Source organism: Sphaeramia orbicularis, chromosome 7 (assembly GCF_902148855.1).
Source record: "Sphaeramia orbicularis chromosome 7, fSphaOr1.1, whole genome shotgun sequence".
NCBI classification, from domain to species: domain Eukaryota; kingdom Metazoa; phylum Chordata; class Actinopteri; order Kurtiformes; family Apogonidae; genus Sphaeramia; species Sphaeramia orbicularis.
In genome coordinates, this window is record NC_043963.1 from 35,916,259 (window position 1) to 35,935,034 (window position 18,776).

General features: G+C 38.8%; 1 protein-coding gene across 5 annotated transcripts; it reads left to right on the forward strand.

The window, feature by feature from the left end:
• The first annotated feature begins 8,606 nt into the window (after positions 1 to 8,606).
• Positions 8,607 to 18,458, forward strand: c1galt1la (core 1 synthase, glycoprotein-N-acetylgalactosamine 3-beta-galactosyltransferase 1, like a). 5 transcript variants are annotated; one of them, XM_030139392.1, is made up of 4 exons: positions 8,607 to 8,848; positions 9,978 to 10,238; positions 13,870 to 14,534; positions 17,472 to 18,458. In XM_030139392.1, exons 2-4 carry the CDS (start codon positions 10,025 to 10,027, stop codon positions 17,826 to 17,828), a joined length of 1,236 nt encoding a protein of 411 aa, XP_029995252.1. In that variant the 5' UTR covers positions 8,607 to 8,848; positions 9,978 to 10,024; the 3' UTR covers positions 17,829 to 18,458. The 5 variants fall into 5 exon arrangements, with proteins under 5 accessions (XP_029995252.1, XP_029995253.1, XP_029995256.1 ...); XM_030139393.1 differs by having other exon boundaries at positions 9,981 to 10,238; XM_030139396.1 differs by having other exon boundaries at positions 9,989 to 10,238.
• The last annotated feature ends 318 nt before the right edge of the window (positions 18,459 to 18,776 follow it).

Here is an 18,776-nt window from a genome sequence, read left to right on the forward strand (position 1 = left end):
CAGAACACCACTCGGGTTCAGATCAGGGAGGCCGTTCCTCCCCATCACCCCCTTCCAGGTCTCACTGTCGTTGCCCACGTGGGCATTGAAGTCACCCAGGAGAACAATGGAGTCCCCAGTCGGAGCACCATCCAGCACCCCTCCCAGGGACTCCAAGAAGGCCGGGTACACTGCACTGCTGTTTGGCCCGTAGGGCGAAACAACAGTGAGGCACCTGTCCCCGACCCGAAGGTGTAGGGACATGACCCTCTCGTTCACCGGGGTGAACTCCAACACATGGCGGCTGAGCTGAGGGGCTATGAGCAAGCCCACACCATCCCGCCACCTCTCACCACGGACAATGCCAGAGAAGTGGAGAGTCCAGCCCCTTTCGAGGGGTTGGGTTCCAGAGCCCAAGCTGTGTGTGGAGGTGAGCCCAACTATATCTAGATGGTATCTCTCAACCTCCCTCACAAGCTCTGACTCCGTCCCCCCCAGTGAAGTGACATTCCATGTCCCAAGAGCTAGACTCTGTGTCCGGGGATCGGGCTGTCGGGCTCCCTGCCGTCGACTGTCACCCAATCCACAATGCACCCGGCCCCTATGATTCCCTCGGTGGGTGGTGAGTCCACCGGAGGGCGGGCCCACGTCGCTCCTTCGGGCTGGGCCCGGCTGGACCCCGTGGCCATAGGCCCGACCACCAGGCGCTCGCATTCGAGCCCCAACCCCAGGCCTGGCTCCAGGGTGGGGCCCCGGCTGCGCCATACCGGGCGACGTCACGTTCTTCTGTTGGTATTTATTCATAGGGGCTTCTGAACTGCTCTTAGTCTGGCCCGTCACCCAGGACCTGTTTGCCTTGGGAGACCCTACCAGGGGCATAAAGCCCCCGACAACATAGCTCCTGGGATCATTTGGGCACTCAAACTTCCCCACCACGATAAGGTGGCAGTTCAAGGGGGAGTTATTTATTTTGATACCATTGATTATTAATATCTTTAGTGTAATTTTTGCATTTCACAAATTCATCCCGTGGGCTGGATTGGAGCCTTTGGCAAGCCGGATTTGGCCCCTGGGCTGCATGTTTGACACCTGTGTTCTAAAGTGTTGCTGTATGAGGGGCAAAATTATGTGTAAATGCAATTTTCCGGTATTGGAGAATTTGTCTATGGAACTTTGGCAACTTAAGAGGGATCTTGTTTATTTCAAAATCACACTTTAAAAGAAATTCAAGGCCACCCCATTTATCAAACAAACTTTGGGGGATATGGAACCACATTGAACTTGGTTGTGACAAAAACTGTTTAAGCTATTTAATTCTAAACACACCTACTATTGATTCAAAATCAATAGTTTTAATCCCACCTTCATCGTAGTCTCTAACAAGTTGAGATTTTTTTTAATGTAATAGGTTTTATTTCTCCACAAGAAATGAAATATTATTCAATTGGCTTTACTAATATTATGGGGAGAAACATAAAAAAAATGACAAGGATAAATTAGTTTGGAGATTCCTTCAGCTTTTGAAAGAAGAACCCTACCAAATATTGTTAAGTCTCTGGTTAACCAATGACTGAGGGACTTTTTCATATCATTTATATGATTGGGAATTTTCTTCTCATTTCTGAGGATACTGTAAGTCCTTGCTCCAATAACAGCAAAGAAAATAATATTTTTTACATACCTAAAGTTGAAAACCGGTTAAATTTGACTCAAACACAATATGAGGGCTAGACGTTCATGTATTCACTTCATTTCATCAAATAAAGGAAGCAAACACACCATTCACTGAGTCAACATTTAAACTGAATTCAGTTAAATCAGGGTGTGGTTTCCACAGAACTTAAGTCAACATGGCCACTGTTTAATGTACCTGAACATTTACCATTCTATGTTGACAATCCTATCATGTTACCTGGCATAGCTCTCAAGATATGACAATACAATGTTTGAAAGGCATGGTGTTTTTGTTTAGAGACTGATTGTAGCTTTTCAGGGTAAGAGGATACTAACTTGCACTTACAAACTAAATCAGTGGTTCTTAACCTTGTTGGAGGTACTGAACCCCACCAGTTTCATATGCGCATTCACCGAACCCTTCTTTATTAAAAAATAAAATACGATTTTTTTTCAAATTCAAGACACAGGTATATGTTTTACTGGTGCACAAAATGAACCGTGCATTAACATCACTGTGTTCAAAGAACAAAACGAATACAGTGCATGAACCCACATCAAATTACATACCTTTTCACAAAGACATGACCTTTTTTAATACTACCACACTGAAATGGTTTTAATTTTTAACCTTATGTATTCCAATAATGAACTTATTGTATTTATGCTATTTATCATTTTTAACATTTTAACACACACCCATCACCTAATTTCCGTCAGGCTACAATAATAATGAATATTTACTGCAAATCAGTGTGACTGACGGCTTTAGTGTAATACGATTTCTCCATCCGCGATGGTGCGTTGGTCTTCACATGATTGTAACTGACTAGTGCGGTGACCGAAAAATGTAAACAAACGCTACACATGGCTGCCTCCGTGGTTAACAGGAAGTAGCAAAAGTCATAACAACGATGTGGAAAATACTCAAATAATTCATCGTCAGACGAGTGGAATAGACTAATGAGTTGAGTGTGTGTCTTGACCTCCGCTGAACCCCTGAGACTGACTCACCGAACCCCTAGGGTTCGATCGAACCCAGGTTAAGAACCACTGAACTAAATACACTAACACAGGCATGTCCAAAGTCCGGCCCGGGGGCCAATCACGGCCTGCGGTCAGATTTTATACGGCCCACAGCTTGGGTTTTATAATGTAGTCTTTATGGCCCGCTTGGACTGTTGAACCGAGTACATGAATCATGAAAGTTTCAAAATGCAGTTTCTCCTTTCACCTCACGGTGGCAGCACCACTTTAACTCTATCTGGCTCTATGACTTTGCCGTGAACCCTTTTCGCTAATTTCTAACCATGGCGCCTGTAAATAAAAAAAAAGGAAAGTTGACAGTGAGGGCCGCCGCTTCCAGGAGAGTTGGGAATTTACAATTTTTTTTCACTGAAAATCGAGGTGATTGTGTTTGCCTAATTTGTCAAGAGTTTGTTGCCTTGTTTAAGGAATTCAATGTAAAGACACACTAGCAGACAAAACATGCTAACGCATACGACAAGCTAGCAGGGAGTGAGCGTTCTGAAAAAGTGAAGCAAATTCAAGCTGCTTTAAACTCACAACAGTGACTCTTCATGTGAACCTGGGAGTTCAGTGAATTCACCACCAAGGCAGGCTACCAAGTTGCCAGGTTAGTTGCCTATAATTGCTGGTATTATGTACTTGTAGATATGATACAAATATTACTTTCTGAATGATTTTGTGAAAGACAAGAGTAAGAGTCATATGTTTTCATCTTAAACGTTAACAGACTTTACATTACTGAGTAATATATGAGTAATGATTACTCATATAAGTCATGTTTAAAATGAATGTGGGGTTAAGATTTTTATCAATTTTTTGGAAGTTTAAGATACTCCATACAGTTTGTTCTATGTTATCTGACTCCAGATGTGAAAGGAAGGCAGAAATGTTTTTTTTTTTTTTTTTTTTTAATTTGTTCACACCTGAGTGGCGTAGATTTGGTTACATTGCCATTTTAAAAAATTATATTGTGACAATGAAAATAAAATTATTGTAGAACAGCACATTTATATGTAATTTTTACTGTTTAAAAAACGTCCGAAGGGACCACTGGCCCCTGGCAATCTCCACATTATCAGATCTGGCCCTCTTTAAAAAAAGTTTGGACACCCCTGCACTAACAGCTAAACTACATTTCACTGATCCTCCATGTGATGCAAATGTTCCCATGTTCACATGTCCTTTACATGTCTGAGTATTGTTTGTAATGACATTGTTTAATATGTTCTTTGTCTTACAGAGAAATACTAAGAAAATAGTAAGTTTCATAAACATATGACACAAAAAGAGGATTTGTTGTTCACATATAGACCTGGTGTAATGTCAACTAAATGTAGAGAGAAAAAAAGACTGGACTGAAATCTCCCCTTTTCACGAAGAAAGGTACAGAAGTGGATTACAGACAGCATAAAGGTTTCATCTCAAATGCACTTTTACTGCAGTAACAGGTTTAAAGAAGGAAGAATCCATCGCTAAGCACAGTAAATTCAGTTTCCTGTTACTAACCACCGACTGGAACTGATGAATTAGATGCTGATTTCAGTATCTCACTGTCATTCTACAGTGGAAGAGTTCAACACAGGACTAGTGCACAGATTGACACACTTACATTTAGTTTGTTTTGGAATCAGCTGAATACACATTTCTCCTCTTTATCTGGCTCACATCACCCTTCAGTAGATGCTCTGATGATGGCTCTATGATGAAACATATATGTATGATGTTTGCTAAATAAAGAAGTAATATCTGACTTGACTTGGAAATTTGACATGTGCTACCATTTTTATTTTCTTTTTTAAATGATATTAGACTTTGTGATTAATACTGTACTGAAGATTTATTATTGAAGTAAAACTACTCCAAACAAAGTATTAGTAGTGTAGCTAGACATTTCCAAACTTGTGTATCGTTCTACTCCACTCATCTCAGAATCAAACATTATAATTTTTACTCCACTCTATTTATTGAATTTTATTTGCTTATTAGTAGGTAGCATTTTACACTTTTCTCCTTTAATACTTTATGTGTCTTTTGATGCTAATTCTAAAACTGTGGTTTTATAAACACAAAACTAACACTATTTTACTAAAAAAAGTTTTTTTTACAGTCTGTCTACAGCTTCATTTGTACATTCTGTGATACATTTATATGCAAAATTAAAGCATGATGTTGCCCCACATTTACTGATATGATAAAATGCAATATATTCAGTAGATTGTAGACCGAAGTACTACATGTGTTTACACATGCGTGTGACTTTACTTTCATCACGGAGTATGATTGATAAAATGGCTTGTGCTGGAAAACATAAATGGCACAAAGTACTGAACATTATGGAACAGTATTATTATGCATCTCATAATTCTTCATCATATATTTTTGTTATGGATGTTCCAGTTAAATGACATTTCAAAGTCTTTATGACTGCCTTGGATAAGGGCGTGAAAGCTGATGTCTCAACAATGACATGAGAACAGCTTGAAGCAATGGCAACAGTGAGAATATGGTTTGCACATCTGAAAATATATGTGCAAACAATATGTCCACAGAGACACACCGAACTACCTCTGACCACCTCTGGATTAACTGCTCAGATGTGACCTTCAATGTTCAACCATAAGATTTTGGACATTGTTGCTAAATGGCCAGGCTCAACATATGATGCCAGAATGCTCTCTGAGAGTGGCTTCAGACAGCTTTTTGAGGGACGTTATGTGCCAGCCAATTGCCACTTGTTAGGGGACAATGGCTACCCATGCAATCCATGGGTCCTAACGCCTTACCTCCAGCCACGCCAAGGGCCACAAGTTGACAGTGGATGTCTTCAGACTGCAGAAAAAAGTTCTATGCCTACAGGAGTACTATCGACTGAAAATTGAGCTCCTAAAATATAAATCTAATGACAAATAGATATTGTGTCATCGTGAGTAATATGTGTTGTGTATTTAACTATTGTAGGTGATGTGTAGTGAAACTATGGGGTATATTAGTTCTATGCAGTCACAAGTTTTCAAATTACATATATTGTAACTTGCCTGAAATGTAAAATTGTAAAGTAGGCTCTGTAAGCCAGTCCATTTTTGGTCAAGTTCCCCTGTGGAATATGAATATTTTCTTCACCATCATTATAATCGCTGTTTTCATCACCATCACCCTCAAGAGGTTCTGTAATCTGTCCAGTCATGCAAATGTTGTATAGTATTGCACAAGCTATGATAACTTTGCAGGCTTTATCAGGGGTTAGCCGCACCTCTCCGTGGAGAACATGAAAACGCCTCTTCAGTTGGCCAATGCCACACTCCACTACTGCCCTTGTTGTCTTGGGCCCTGTAAGTTAATACAGACATAATCAAAATGTATATTATTTTAGGGAAATATTTAATCTACTAGGATACTCCAACATACTGTTTACATTTTATTTACATGCATAATTCTATATTGTTTGGGTTATCCGTTGTTGTTTAGTTGTGGCCCTTGGCGTGGCTGGAGGTAAGGCGTTAGGAGCCATGGATTGCATGGGTAGCAACTGTCCCCTAACAAGTGGCAATTGGCTGGCACATAATGTCCCTCGAAAAGCTAACTGAGGCCACTCTCAGAGAACATTCTGGCATCACGTGTTGAGCCTGGCCATTTAGCAACAATGTCCAAAATCTTATAATCAGCATTGAAAATAAGCAGAACATTGATGCTGTGAAATCTCTTCCTGTTCACGAAGACAGCTTCATCTTCTGATTGTGCAGTTATTCTGACATGTGTCTCATCGATTACACCCACAACACCAGGTGTAAGGATGCACCTGGGTGTAATGTGTACAGATGTCCTCTAGAGGTCTTATGGAAAAGGTACACATTACACAAAGAATGTGAGTTAAGGTATGGAAATGAGTTCCAGATATTTTGGGCTTGTAGGATCCCAAGCTACTGTGGAGAAAAAGCAAGAGAACTGTATAAGGCAAGAGAACAAAGAACTGAAGTTGAGAGACACTTTCTCTGTATGCATGGCTGGTGTGTTCTCCCAGATATGAATGAATATATATTAATCAGTGGAAGATTAAAGAAGTATCCGTATCCTGATTCATCATAAAGAAATAAATCCTATCATCGGGGAATCCTGCGATGTCCGTAAATGCCCTTTTGTGAGCTTGTAAAGTGTGGGCATCCAGTGGAAATTAAACAAATTGTCTCACAATATGAGGTTGTGACAATGCTGTTAGTGTTTGGTTGATCACCCTGCTGATGGAGGGTTGTGACAGAACCAAGTCATCACTGCTGCACTGTTGCATTTGCCCTGTTGCCAAATACCTCAGTGTTGTGATGACTTTCATTTCGGGTGGTTTTGCATTGTGGTGTTGGCTTGGAGAAGTAAGTGCATCTCTGATGAGATCAACCACAAACATGATTCTGCACAATCCAGTCTGTAGCGTTTAATTAATTCACTGTTATCCAGTGTTTGGAGAATATCCCTCCTGCCTCTTCCGTCAGCCATTTTGTCCTCTGCTTAGGGAACTCCTAAGCTGCTTAAAAGTCCTCTTCCCTGCTCTTAACAGATCTCACCTTAGGAGCTCTCTTGAGGGCTAGGATTCTTTAGGAAGAGCTTTTTTCTTTACTAGGATCTACTCTTCATTATTAGGGGAAATTCTAACAGAACATCATGATTCTAAGAATTTTCTTAGAGTTTGGCCACTAGGAGCAACTCTTTGCACTAAGAATCTTTAGGAATACGAGCCCTGGAATCACTCCTAAGCTAAGAGTCTTTGCTAGGAATTTTTAGGTTAAGTTAGGAGCTCTCTGAGAGGATTCCCAGAATCTTTAGGAATACGGGCCCAGGTGCTCATCCCTCTTGGATAACAGAACATGATGTTGTGTTATTTGAAATGTAATTGTAGAGAGAATTGTAATTCAAATAAATAAATAAATAAATAATAAATAACTTGCCATAGTGTTCGACACATCATTCTTTAAATGCTCCACCTGGCATTTAAACTTGATACTGAGCTATTATTACATAATATTAATCACTCAACTGTTAATAATGTTTTTGTCTTTTTTAACGTTTAAAATGGTTTCTTTTTACTTTCATATTTTATGTCAGGATGTAGTTGGCGTTGCATTACCTGACAAATATGCATTAAAGACCCCTTTACAAAACATATTAACATTATTTGTTTTTTTGACCAGATAGTTAGTAATAGCTCATTAAAGGAGCTAAATTCCGTCTTCTACTCCACCCTCACTGCAAATACCTCTAAATACTGTTAATTTCTAAAATTTTCTGTGGACTACAAGGTCCCTGCTTCCATTTGTGCACTAGTGGTGCATAGTCAGTTGTATTTCAAGTCATGAGTGGCTCTAAAAGTTTTGTGGGTTGTTACTTGGTTTGTCTTTATTTTGACTTTTGGTGAAGAAACTGCACAGACCTCCCTCTTCACACATAAATACAGTATATATATGGATGTAATAGAAAGCATGGTTCTTTCTTAATAAGAATGTGTGGGAAGGATGGGAATGACTTTTATGCTTTAAAGGAGTGACACCTATTGGTCAAAGTCTACAGAACAGAGCTTCTTCTTCTTCTTTAATTTATTTATTTATTTTTTGTCTTATTCAGGTACAAATTTCACGACAAAGTAGTGCCAGTAAAATCCAATGGTAAATTTTACAAAATAATGAATAACTCTTTAAACTACAATTCTGTAAGACTGTGTTTCTGTATCGTCCTGATAAAACTCAAACCTTTCAACATTGTTTGCTTTTTATTATCATTGAGTATCTTCACTGAGCTGATCATCATTATTTTTTAATTAATTCCATCATAAATGCATTTTTTTCCTCTAAACTGTTGACATTAATTCAACTTCGGAGACGTAAAAATCGGCTTCCGCATTACGTCACGGGCGGACAGCCAATCAGAGGGCGCCTTTTCAGAGCTTAGTCCGTGATGCTGAAGAATGTAAATCCGTGCAGTAGATTTCCTCTCACTAATCATCTTATTTAGCGACGCAAAAAAAAATCAGACGATCCTTAAAATGCATCGACAGAATGTGACCAACATGTGACGATATGACTGACAGGTGTGTAACCGCGTTGTGTTTTTCTAACTGGGATGATTTTCGCTTAAGGAGTTGCAAGCATAGCGTGTTCACAAATGACTGACCCCCCCAGCTAAGGTAAATAACACACATTTCAGGACCGATCTGGTAACATGCAATATTTTTTTACGACTTGAAATGTGCATACAGTGTGGCAGATGTTTATCGCAATTCAACAGATTTTTCCAGACATGAGGTTGAATTACACATGGCCTTGTTTGGCTGTCACAGTACCCGCTGTCATGTGTCTCTGGTGTTCAGTTCCCCTCAGTGGATTCATTGTCGCTCCCCTTTTTTTTTTCGTGAGTATTATGAATGGGAATCGCGACAAAGAAAGTGTTTTTTGCAGACAACAGCTCTCGTCGTGTTAATCGTTAACGTCTGTCTCAGATCTGAGGTCTTTAACCTCATCCATGGGGGCTGAGGACACACAAAGCCAAGTGGAAACTGGATTTTGGCAGGAACATAGTGACACCTAGTCAAGGGTGAAAATCTCTAAAGTGAGCTTCTCCTACAATCTCAAGCATATGACATGAAAAATCCTGCACTCTATTGTATTCTCTATTCTCTCTCTATTCTCTGTTGTTTGTTAGATTATCAAAAGGAGGAGACATGTTTTAGTAATGGCACACACACACACACACACACACACACACACACACACACACAAACAAATCCTGTAGACAGTTATTTGTGGCACAAATCATCACAAAAACATTTTACTTAGGGACATGTTGAGTCTCTGTTTTAGAAAAATGAACTCACTGTTACAGCCATTATTTCACTAAACTAATGTGCAGCCTGGAGACAGGTCTATGTTAAGGTTATTCTGTGTAAATGATGTTTAGGGTATTTTCCTGTTACATTTATGCAGAAAAGTGCAGGGAGGATTTCAGGGGGCGATACTGTTTGACAAGTTACTTCAATATATTTGTGTACAGCATTGCATATTTCTTTAAGATGCACTTCATGAAAGAGAATGTGACACTGTTTGCAACTAGTATGCCTTGTATTGCCTGACATGACAGTTTGTAAAATACATATTGAAGGTATTGAAGTCCCAGCAAAATTGTATTTTGAATAATTGCATTTATGTATTGTCAGCTTCAATAGATATTTTTATTAAGAAATATAGAACAGTATTCTAAAATGAGGCATGAATATCATGTTTTATTGTCTATAATATCATCCATGTTGTGTTTAACAGTAGGCATATTGTAACTGGAGCATCTCAGTACTGGGGACCGTGTCACCATGAAGGGGCCCATATCCAGATGGGCCTTCTCCCTGGGCTTCTTGGTGGGGGCCTGCAGCATCTACTTTTTCCTGCGCCAGGTGTGGTTTGAGAGGAGCTTTTCTATACTGTCAGAGGCTCAGGAAAGAGCCTCAGACACGAATGTGGACAAACCGACCAACTGGAGGAAAGATGGAGCTGCTCTCATCAACCTGCTTCACCCTCATCATGCAGGTACTTCATTCAGTTTTGTGTGAAACTCTTTTACAGTGGATACATTATAGAATTACATGTCAACTCTATCAGGCCTTTAGATTACACCTTGGCTGGGCCGACTAACGGTGTGCCCAAATTAAATGTCCCCAAATTAAAAATAAAAAAAAGGCCAGAGCAGAGTGTAAACGAAAGTATTGACTCACTCGCCCCTGCTTTTTTCCTCCCGTAAAACACATCGGTTATAATATACAAGGCTTGTTCATAACGACAGAGAAAACATTGACAACAACAACAACACATATGTACCGAACAGGAAAGCACAAGTATTCATGCTTCCCGCAGAAGTCATATTTTGTGATAACGTTAGCACAAACACAGAATCCAAATGCAGAACTCCGACAACAAAAGTTAGTTCCAAAAGGTTTATTGTTCACACACAGGTGAAAAAATATAATGAGTGACAGAATCTTGAGGATAATGGTTGGGGATTTCCTCCTCTGATTCGTCCTCCGGATCGAGGGCAGCAGCCCGTCTCCCCGAGCGGTGTTAGGAGTCTTTTCCCCGACTGGGGAAAAGCAAAGGGAGGTCAGGGACGGAAACAGGTCATACACAGGCAGGCTAACAATCGAGCAACAGGACATAAGGACTAGGCAAACTCACGTACCGGTAGTCAGGGCGAGAAGGTCAAAACCAGATCAGATGAGGCAGACAAAAACCGACAGGGATCAGGCAGAAGACGAAAAACCGAGGAATCCAAAACAGGTCAAAAAACAGGCGAACAAACGAGGTCAAAACGCTGGTCTGAACTACTGGAGTTACAAACTGGCGACTGACAAGGGGAAAAGACAGGGTTTAAATACACAAAAGGGAGGGAAGACAACTAGACACAGGTGAAGCAAATTAGGGCGGAGACAGGTAATCAGGACAGAGGTCAGGATGAGCGGGGAACAGGAAGTAAAGACGACAGACAAGACACATGAGGGAAAACTTAACAAAATAAAACAGGAAGTGACACACAAAACATAAAAGACAGACAAGACCAGACTATTGTCTGGCAGCAGGTATGACATATTTGCGCCGTTTGATTGGTCTAAATCACCCGTTTCGGCCAATGAGAGGTGATGAGAGCTTGGAGATTGACTCGTACGTTGTACGCCAAAGGTTTTCTCTCAACAACCATGCTTCGTGGGCGACCTATAAGTTCAGGCCGCTCACATAACAAACGCAGTGAAACATATGACATATGAATTATCTGCCTGCATGCAGTCCTGTGATTTTGGAATTAAAATCAGCTGGCCATATGCTGATCAATACTTCTGGAAATTAGACTTGTGGAATCCATGCCTTCATACTCTTGAATATATCTGAAATAGTCTGAGAAAACAGGAATTACTGTTGAAAAATCTAATCCCGCACCCACCCCCTCCGCCGATTCCAGCATCTGATGTGCCCAAATTAAGGTAATCTAAAGCCCTGTCTATGTTGAGTTCATTACAGCAGCAGAGCAGGAGTTTTTATGTAATCATGCACTGTCTCACTGAAGCGCAAATATTTGTCTTCCCACTGTCAAATCAACCTGTTAGTGGGTAATATTCCATAAAATGTATCCCAACCACCCTGTCATCTCTCACTAAAATTCCATTAATATATTCCCTTCCTATTGTAGCTGCACTATTTTCTAAATTGGTTTCAGTAAACTGCATGTGCGTGTTGCATTTCAATCAGGACAATTAGACTCACAGGAACTTTCACTGTTTTACCTACAGATGAGGTTGTCAGGTGTAAATACACTTAGGAGTAACATTTTCAGTATAAAAATCTTCAATATATACAGAGACAGACAAAAGAGATGGTTCATTTTCACTCCAAAGGTGCAGGAGACTTTTGTTTACAAATTTTTCATCAAATCTGTAAAACCTCAGTCATAGCCTAAGTATCATGAATCTGTAAGTCTTTCTGTGATTACTCACCTGATGGCACTTCAAAATTGTTCACTGTAATGCAAGAGATTCAGGTGAGTAATCACAGAAAGACTAACAGATTCATGATACTGAGGCTATGACTGAGGTTTTACAGATCTGATGAAAAATTGGTCTCAAAAGTCTCCTGCACCTTTAATGTCAACCTGGTTACTAACCCACCTGTTTTGGTCTGTCTGTTTTTTGTCTTCTTGTGCTGTATGCAAAGTCACTGAATTCTTGAATTTCCCTTGGGATTAATAAAGTATCTATCTATCTATCTATCTATCTATCTATCTATCTATCTATCTATCTATCTATCTATCTATCTATCTATCTATCTATCTGTCTGTCTGTCTGTCTGTCTGTCTGTCTGTCTGTCTGTCTGTCTGTCTGTCATCCTTTTATTAGCTGTAAACGGATTAACCATCTTTTTTCTTCATCTTTTTAGTTTACCTATGGTTATTCAGACATAATTTTTTTGCTGCTTATACACCATTGAAATGTCAGAAGATACAGGCTTGTACTTTAGGATTCATCTGTTCATCTACAAAGGTTATATATAAGGAATCTGATTTTAGTACAGCAATAAAAGAAAACAATCTCCTTCTCAGACTCATCCAGTTTATGTGATATATTTTGGTCCCTTAGGTAATTTATAAATGGGCCCCAAATGCTTTTAAATTTGTCTTGTTTGTCCTTAAGTGTACATGGAATTTTTTCAAATGTAAGAACAGAAACAAAAACATTTTATTTAGGGACATGTTGATTTTTGGTCGACCTGTATCTTTGCACGTTGAGGAAATTACTTTACTCTTGTTAGAGACACGTGTCTGTGCTCTACATATTATAGCTTGTCTCTCTGGATAAATACCAAAGACAAACAATTTAGGTTTCATGTTACTATTAATCGACAGAATTTCCTGCACTGCTATTCTAACTTCCTGCCAAATTCCTTAATTCTTAAATGTTTCCAAATACCATGAATGAATGTTAAATTTACTGAGGTCCTCAGGTGTAAGATAAACCCTCAGCAGTTGTGTGTGCCCTTTTCCAATCTTCTACAGGTAACTAAGAGTAATGACACGTCTTTAAGCATTGACCTTAATCCTCAGATTACCTTAAATAATAAATAGTTGCAGATGCTTTACTTGGTCAAAAACACAAAATGTGGATGTACATAAAAGAATGAGGTGTTCTTCAAGGACAGTAAAAAAAGACTGTTAAAAAAATTCTAATAATAAATAATAAATTAGTTTTGTTCTTGTATCAGAGTGCCACATACTTGTTTCTTATTACTGTACCTTTGCTCTACTTACTTTTAATTAATTCTTTGCAACAGTGAAAAAACAGACAAAATGGGTTCATGTGAGAAGGCTCATCAAGTTGCATGAGCTTTGAATCAAGTATCTGGACTAATAGACTAATAGAAGTTATATTGAGTTGTAGAAACCTGAGCTTTAATGCATGTATTCAGGGTGGATTTAAACTTCTGACCTCAACTGTAATATAATATAAAACATTGAATTTTCTTTTAATTTCCAGAGGATACATAAACTGAAGTGAGTAGGAGTTGAGATGATGGTAAAAAGAAAAATAACAAATTCTACGGTTGTATGAAAGGTTTTAGATTAACCAGGTAAAAAGAGTGAAATGCAGCTTGTCAGTGAATCCTCACTGTGTTGTTGCAGGTGAAGACAGCCTGGTGGCAGATGCATTGTACCAGAAGGTGCGGGTGCTGTGCTGGGTGATGACAGGGCCGTATAACCTGCAGAGCAGAGCCCAACACGTCAGGGCCACGTGGACTCAACACTGCAACATGGTGGTGTTTATGAGCTCTGTGGAGGATCCAGACTTTCCCACTGTGGGCCTGGGCACTAAAGAGGGCCGTGACCAGCTGTACTGGAAGACCATCCGAGCCTTTCATTATGTCTATGAGCACCACAGCAAGGACGCAGACTGGTTCCTGAAGGCAGATGATGACACTTATGTAATAGTTGACAACCTGCGCTGGATCCTGTCCAACCACACCCCTGAGGAGCCCATCTACTATGGCAAACGCTTCAAGCCTTACACCAAACAAGGTTACATGAGCGGAGGGGCTGGATATGTGCTCAGTAAAGAAGCCCTCAGAAGATTTGTGGAAGGATTTCGGACCAAAGTTTGCACACACACCACCCCAGTAGAGGACCTGGCTCTGGGGCAGTGTTTAGAGAAGATGGGGGTCCTGGCTGGGGACTCTAGAGACACTTTGCAGCGAGAAACATTTCACCCATTTGTGCCGGAACACCATTTAACCGGCAAGTTCTCCAAGAGCTTCTGGTACTGGAGTTATTGTTACTACCCGATTGTTGAGGCAAGTCTATAAATATCTGTTTCATGAGTGCGGTAGTCTCCTATTTTGTTGCTGTGAAATTATGCTTTGATTTACTAGTAGAAATCTATTTCATTACCCCGCCCCCCAGAAGGGAGGCAAGGGCTATTGTTTTTGGTTTGGTTTGTTTGTTTGTTTGTTAACATTCTAGCAGAAAAACTATTGGTTGAATTCATACCATATTGGGTTTATAGATTGTCTGTGACCCAGAATAGATCTGATCAAAGTTAAAAATTTTTATGAATTTTTAAAATCCTTTTTTTCCCCATTTACTTATAATGGGTGAAATTTTACATGTCTGTTGGAGCAAAACTATTGGTTGAATTCATACCAAATTGGGTGTATAGATTTCCAGTGACCCAGAATAGATGTGGTTATATTTTGGGAAAAGTAGGTCAAAGTTAAATTTTTTAATGAATTTCTTAATTTTTTTTTTCCTCATTTACTTATAATGGGCAAAATTTGAAATGTCTATAAAAACATCAGTTTTGTTTCAAATTACCTCAAACTTGGCACATATATAGAGGCAACTGATATGCTGACATCACCACATGCATAGACATGATGACATCAGCTGGATCGATGCTACAATACATGCGAAGGGCGGGGTTTGTTGTGCCTGGCACCACTTGTTTTATTTTATTTTATTTAACCTTTATTTAACCAGGAAATATCCCATTGAGATTAAGAACCTCTTTTACAAGGGAGTCCTGGCCAAGATAGGCAGCAACAAATACAACACACAGTTACAAGATTACACAGGTAAAACACACATAACAGACACATTCGACAATAAATACTTGGTAAAAATAACATTTACAAGTAGAAAAGGAAGTGCCAGTTATGGAGTCAGCTTCCAGAACTCTCAGTTTGGACTTAAAAGCACTCAAAGAAATTAACTCAGTTTCCAGTCTTTCTGTAGCTGATTCCATGCAGAGGGTGCAGAGTAAACAAAAGCCCTTTGACCCATTTCTGTATGGGCGAATAGAACAGAAAGCAGTCTGTGACCATTTAAACAGAGAGAAAAAGTATCAGAATTCCTCTTCTCAATTACTGTACAAACGTAGACAGGCAAGAGGCCAAGTATTGCCTTATATATAAACATATACAAATGGCTTGTTAATAGAAATCTAATGAATCTGTCATCACACCTCTGCTCAAAGTAACAAAGGAAAAAAAGATGACACCGGAAAGAAACAAGATGTCTACAGAAAAAAGTCTGAGAAAAGTCTGCACTGTTTTGTGTCTATGCGTGTCTTAGCTTTAGTACAGAGGACGAGTCAGGTCAGGAGGACATAATCCTTTAATATCATTGGTGTGGATGTGTACACAAAGTAAGAGTATTATGTACTTGTTTGGCTTAAATAGGAACAAAGTGAGCAAATGTCATAAACTGTGAAATACATTGTTTAATTAATTCTACTTACATGGAGCTATTGATCTGTGTAAATACTTCATCACAGGGATAATGCCAAAATAAATGAATATTCTGGCCCATTTGAATTCTGTACCTGACCCATGAAAAAATAGTGTATTAAAATAGAAATGAATACATGTCAAAGTAGATGATTGCAGCAGAGACAATGCCCCGTCAACAAAGAGAAAATTGGTCAATTTGTTGTTGATGATGCAACTAATTTATAGTATTTTGCAATTAAAATGAGGCGGGTCCATTATTGATAGTGTCTGGCAGTGACAGTGGATGTAGCTGCTTTGTCCTCCTTTGAGAGGTAAACAAGAAACAAATCTAGCCTATATGTCGGATTAATTATGCTTGCTTTTTTGTTTGAAGTTTGTTGGTTACGAGGTGTCATCGTATGACAGCATGTTGATAAAAACGCTGCTAATGGAAGAAGCACATTTGTGAAGCATAAAGTGGATCATCTTTATACAGAGGAGATTTTTTAAATATTACCTGCATCGACTTGGGTTATTTTTGAGGTAATTGAGGCTGTAGGTAGCAAGTGAAGGTTAATATAATGTTTTTTTTTGTTTTGTTTTTTTGAGCTTTCTTTTAATTTTCTTGAACTAAAAGAAAACTACTTTGCAATGATTAATGACCAACTTAAGCTGTTAAGCAATATTTGTTCTATAATAGATTTTTTTCATGGGTTGGTTACAAATGGTCACTTGTGGCATTAGAATAGAATAGAATAGAATAGAATAGAATAGAATAGAATAGGAATAGAATAGAACTTTATTGTCACTATCACAGGAACTATGAAAATCATTTTACCAGCAAAAACACTCTAAAAATATCACACAAAATACTGATAAACGTAGGCATGGGCAAAAAGCTACGAGATAAAATACTAAAAGTACATATACTACTAAACTACTACTAAAACTACTGAATTATACAAAAGCTAACTTTATACTACAGAGGAGAAATATGTACAACAAACAAGGATATATACAGATAAGATTAAGGAAAACAAGGTTCATGTGTTGTGAGTAATAATAATAATATAATATAATAATATATCCTTCTGAGACCCAGCAATGCATTTTTGTCCTTTGTAGTGGACAAGAGTTTCACAGCTTTATATATATATATAAAAAAAAGAAAAAGTCCACAGAAAGGGACATTATATAATTAAAAAAATATATATATCTGAAAAAACTGTTGCATCATGCTGTTTCCTATTAAGGCAATTATTTAATGTAAAATGGCAAAAATGTTTCCTTACTGGGTCTCAGGAGGATATAACAATACTAATACTACTACTACTAATAATAATAACAATAATAATTCATTATGAAGTGGTTTTCTGGATAGTTATTGAAGCCAAAATACAACACATAGTCTGTTGAGTGGATTATAGTGTAACTGTAATATGTTCAGCTTGCTCTAACTTGTATCCATATGCGTGTGTGTGTGTGTGTGTTTTCCATGCTAATTGTTGCTGTTTTCCTCAGGGTCCCCAGTGCTGCTCTGACCTGGCAGTATCTTTTCATTATGTGGAAGCAGAGCTGATGTACACACTGGAGTATTACACCTACCACCTCAGAGCTTACGGTTACAGGCCACGGTACCGACCTCCGCTACGCAAGGGTTTCAGCCTCAGCCCACTCTCACACACAGCTGTGACGGCAGGACTCAAGGCACTTCAGGAGGTGACGGAGGGAAGGAGTCACATGACTGCAGCCTTCTCCTTCACCGGAAACCAAACCAAAGCAAAGACAAGGCCAGAAAAAGAGGGGACGCTAACGAATGATCCAAATCTACGTCACATGGAGAACACAACAGCAGTCATACAAAAACCGCAGCGCTGATCCTTTTTTTTTTTTTTTTTATTGGGATTTTTGTCTTATACTCCCACGGAGAAAGCAGACAAAGGAAATCTAAAATCTTTCTGAGGTTTTGGCTAATTTCTTTTTTTCTTTCTTTTTTTTTTTTTTTTTTAAATCATACCATGATGCTGCACAAAAAGACACTTGGTCTTAATGGAGGCCCAAAAATTACAGCCACAGAATTCCCCAACTGACAATTTTTGTGTCAGTTATCCAGTCTAAAATCTTGACAGCTATTTAAAGAAGCCTCCAAGCTGTTTAAAGACACAACTTAGTCAACTTAGTGTCTGTTAACTTTTGATCCTCTAACAATGTGAACATAAAATAAAGACTGAATCAGAAAAATTGTCTCTCTTGTTATTCTGAAATTCCACATCATAGAATAGAGTAGCTGGGCTAAATGAACATGTAAACAATTGACCACAACTGTGTAACAGGATTTTATTTTAATTTCCAGAGATGTTTAAGACATGTAAAATTAAGCATTTTTTTATCGATTAAGTGGATATGTTTAGGAGGAATCTAGGAAAAGAATATATTGTGCACAGAAGCAATTAGGAAAAAAAGTAAATGAAGAAATGGCAATGATTTTGTACAATGTTTACAAAAAAATAACCAGGTAAGGAGAGGGAAAGCATCATCTCGGTGATGTAGGTTTATGCAGAATGCAGTTCTATGTGTCATTCCAGATGAAGACAGCCAGGTGGCAGATGCATCGTACCAGAAGGTGCAGATGCCGTGCTGAGTGGTAACAGGGCTGCAGACTAAAGCCTGACATGTCAAGGCCACATGCAGCCCAGCACAGTATTTACATAGCTATGATTTTAAAAAAATAATTATTATTTATTCTGGCAGCGTTTCCTTAATCCAATCAAAGTCATTTCTCTGAGTATGAGTGGTATGAATTTGCATATGATTCAGTGCCAGCTC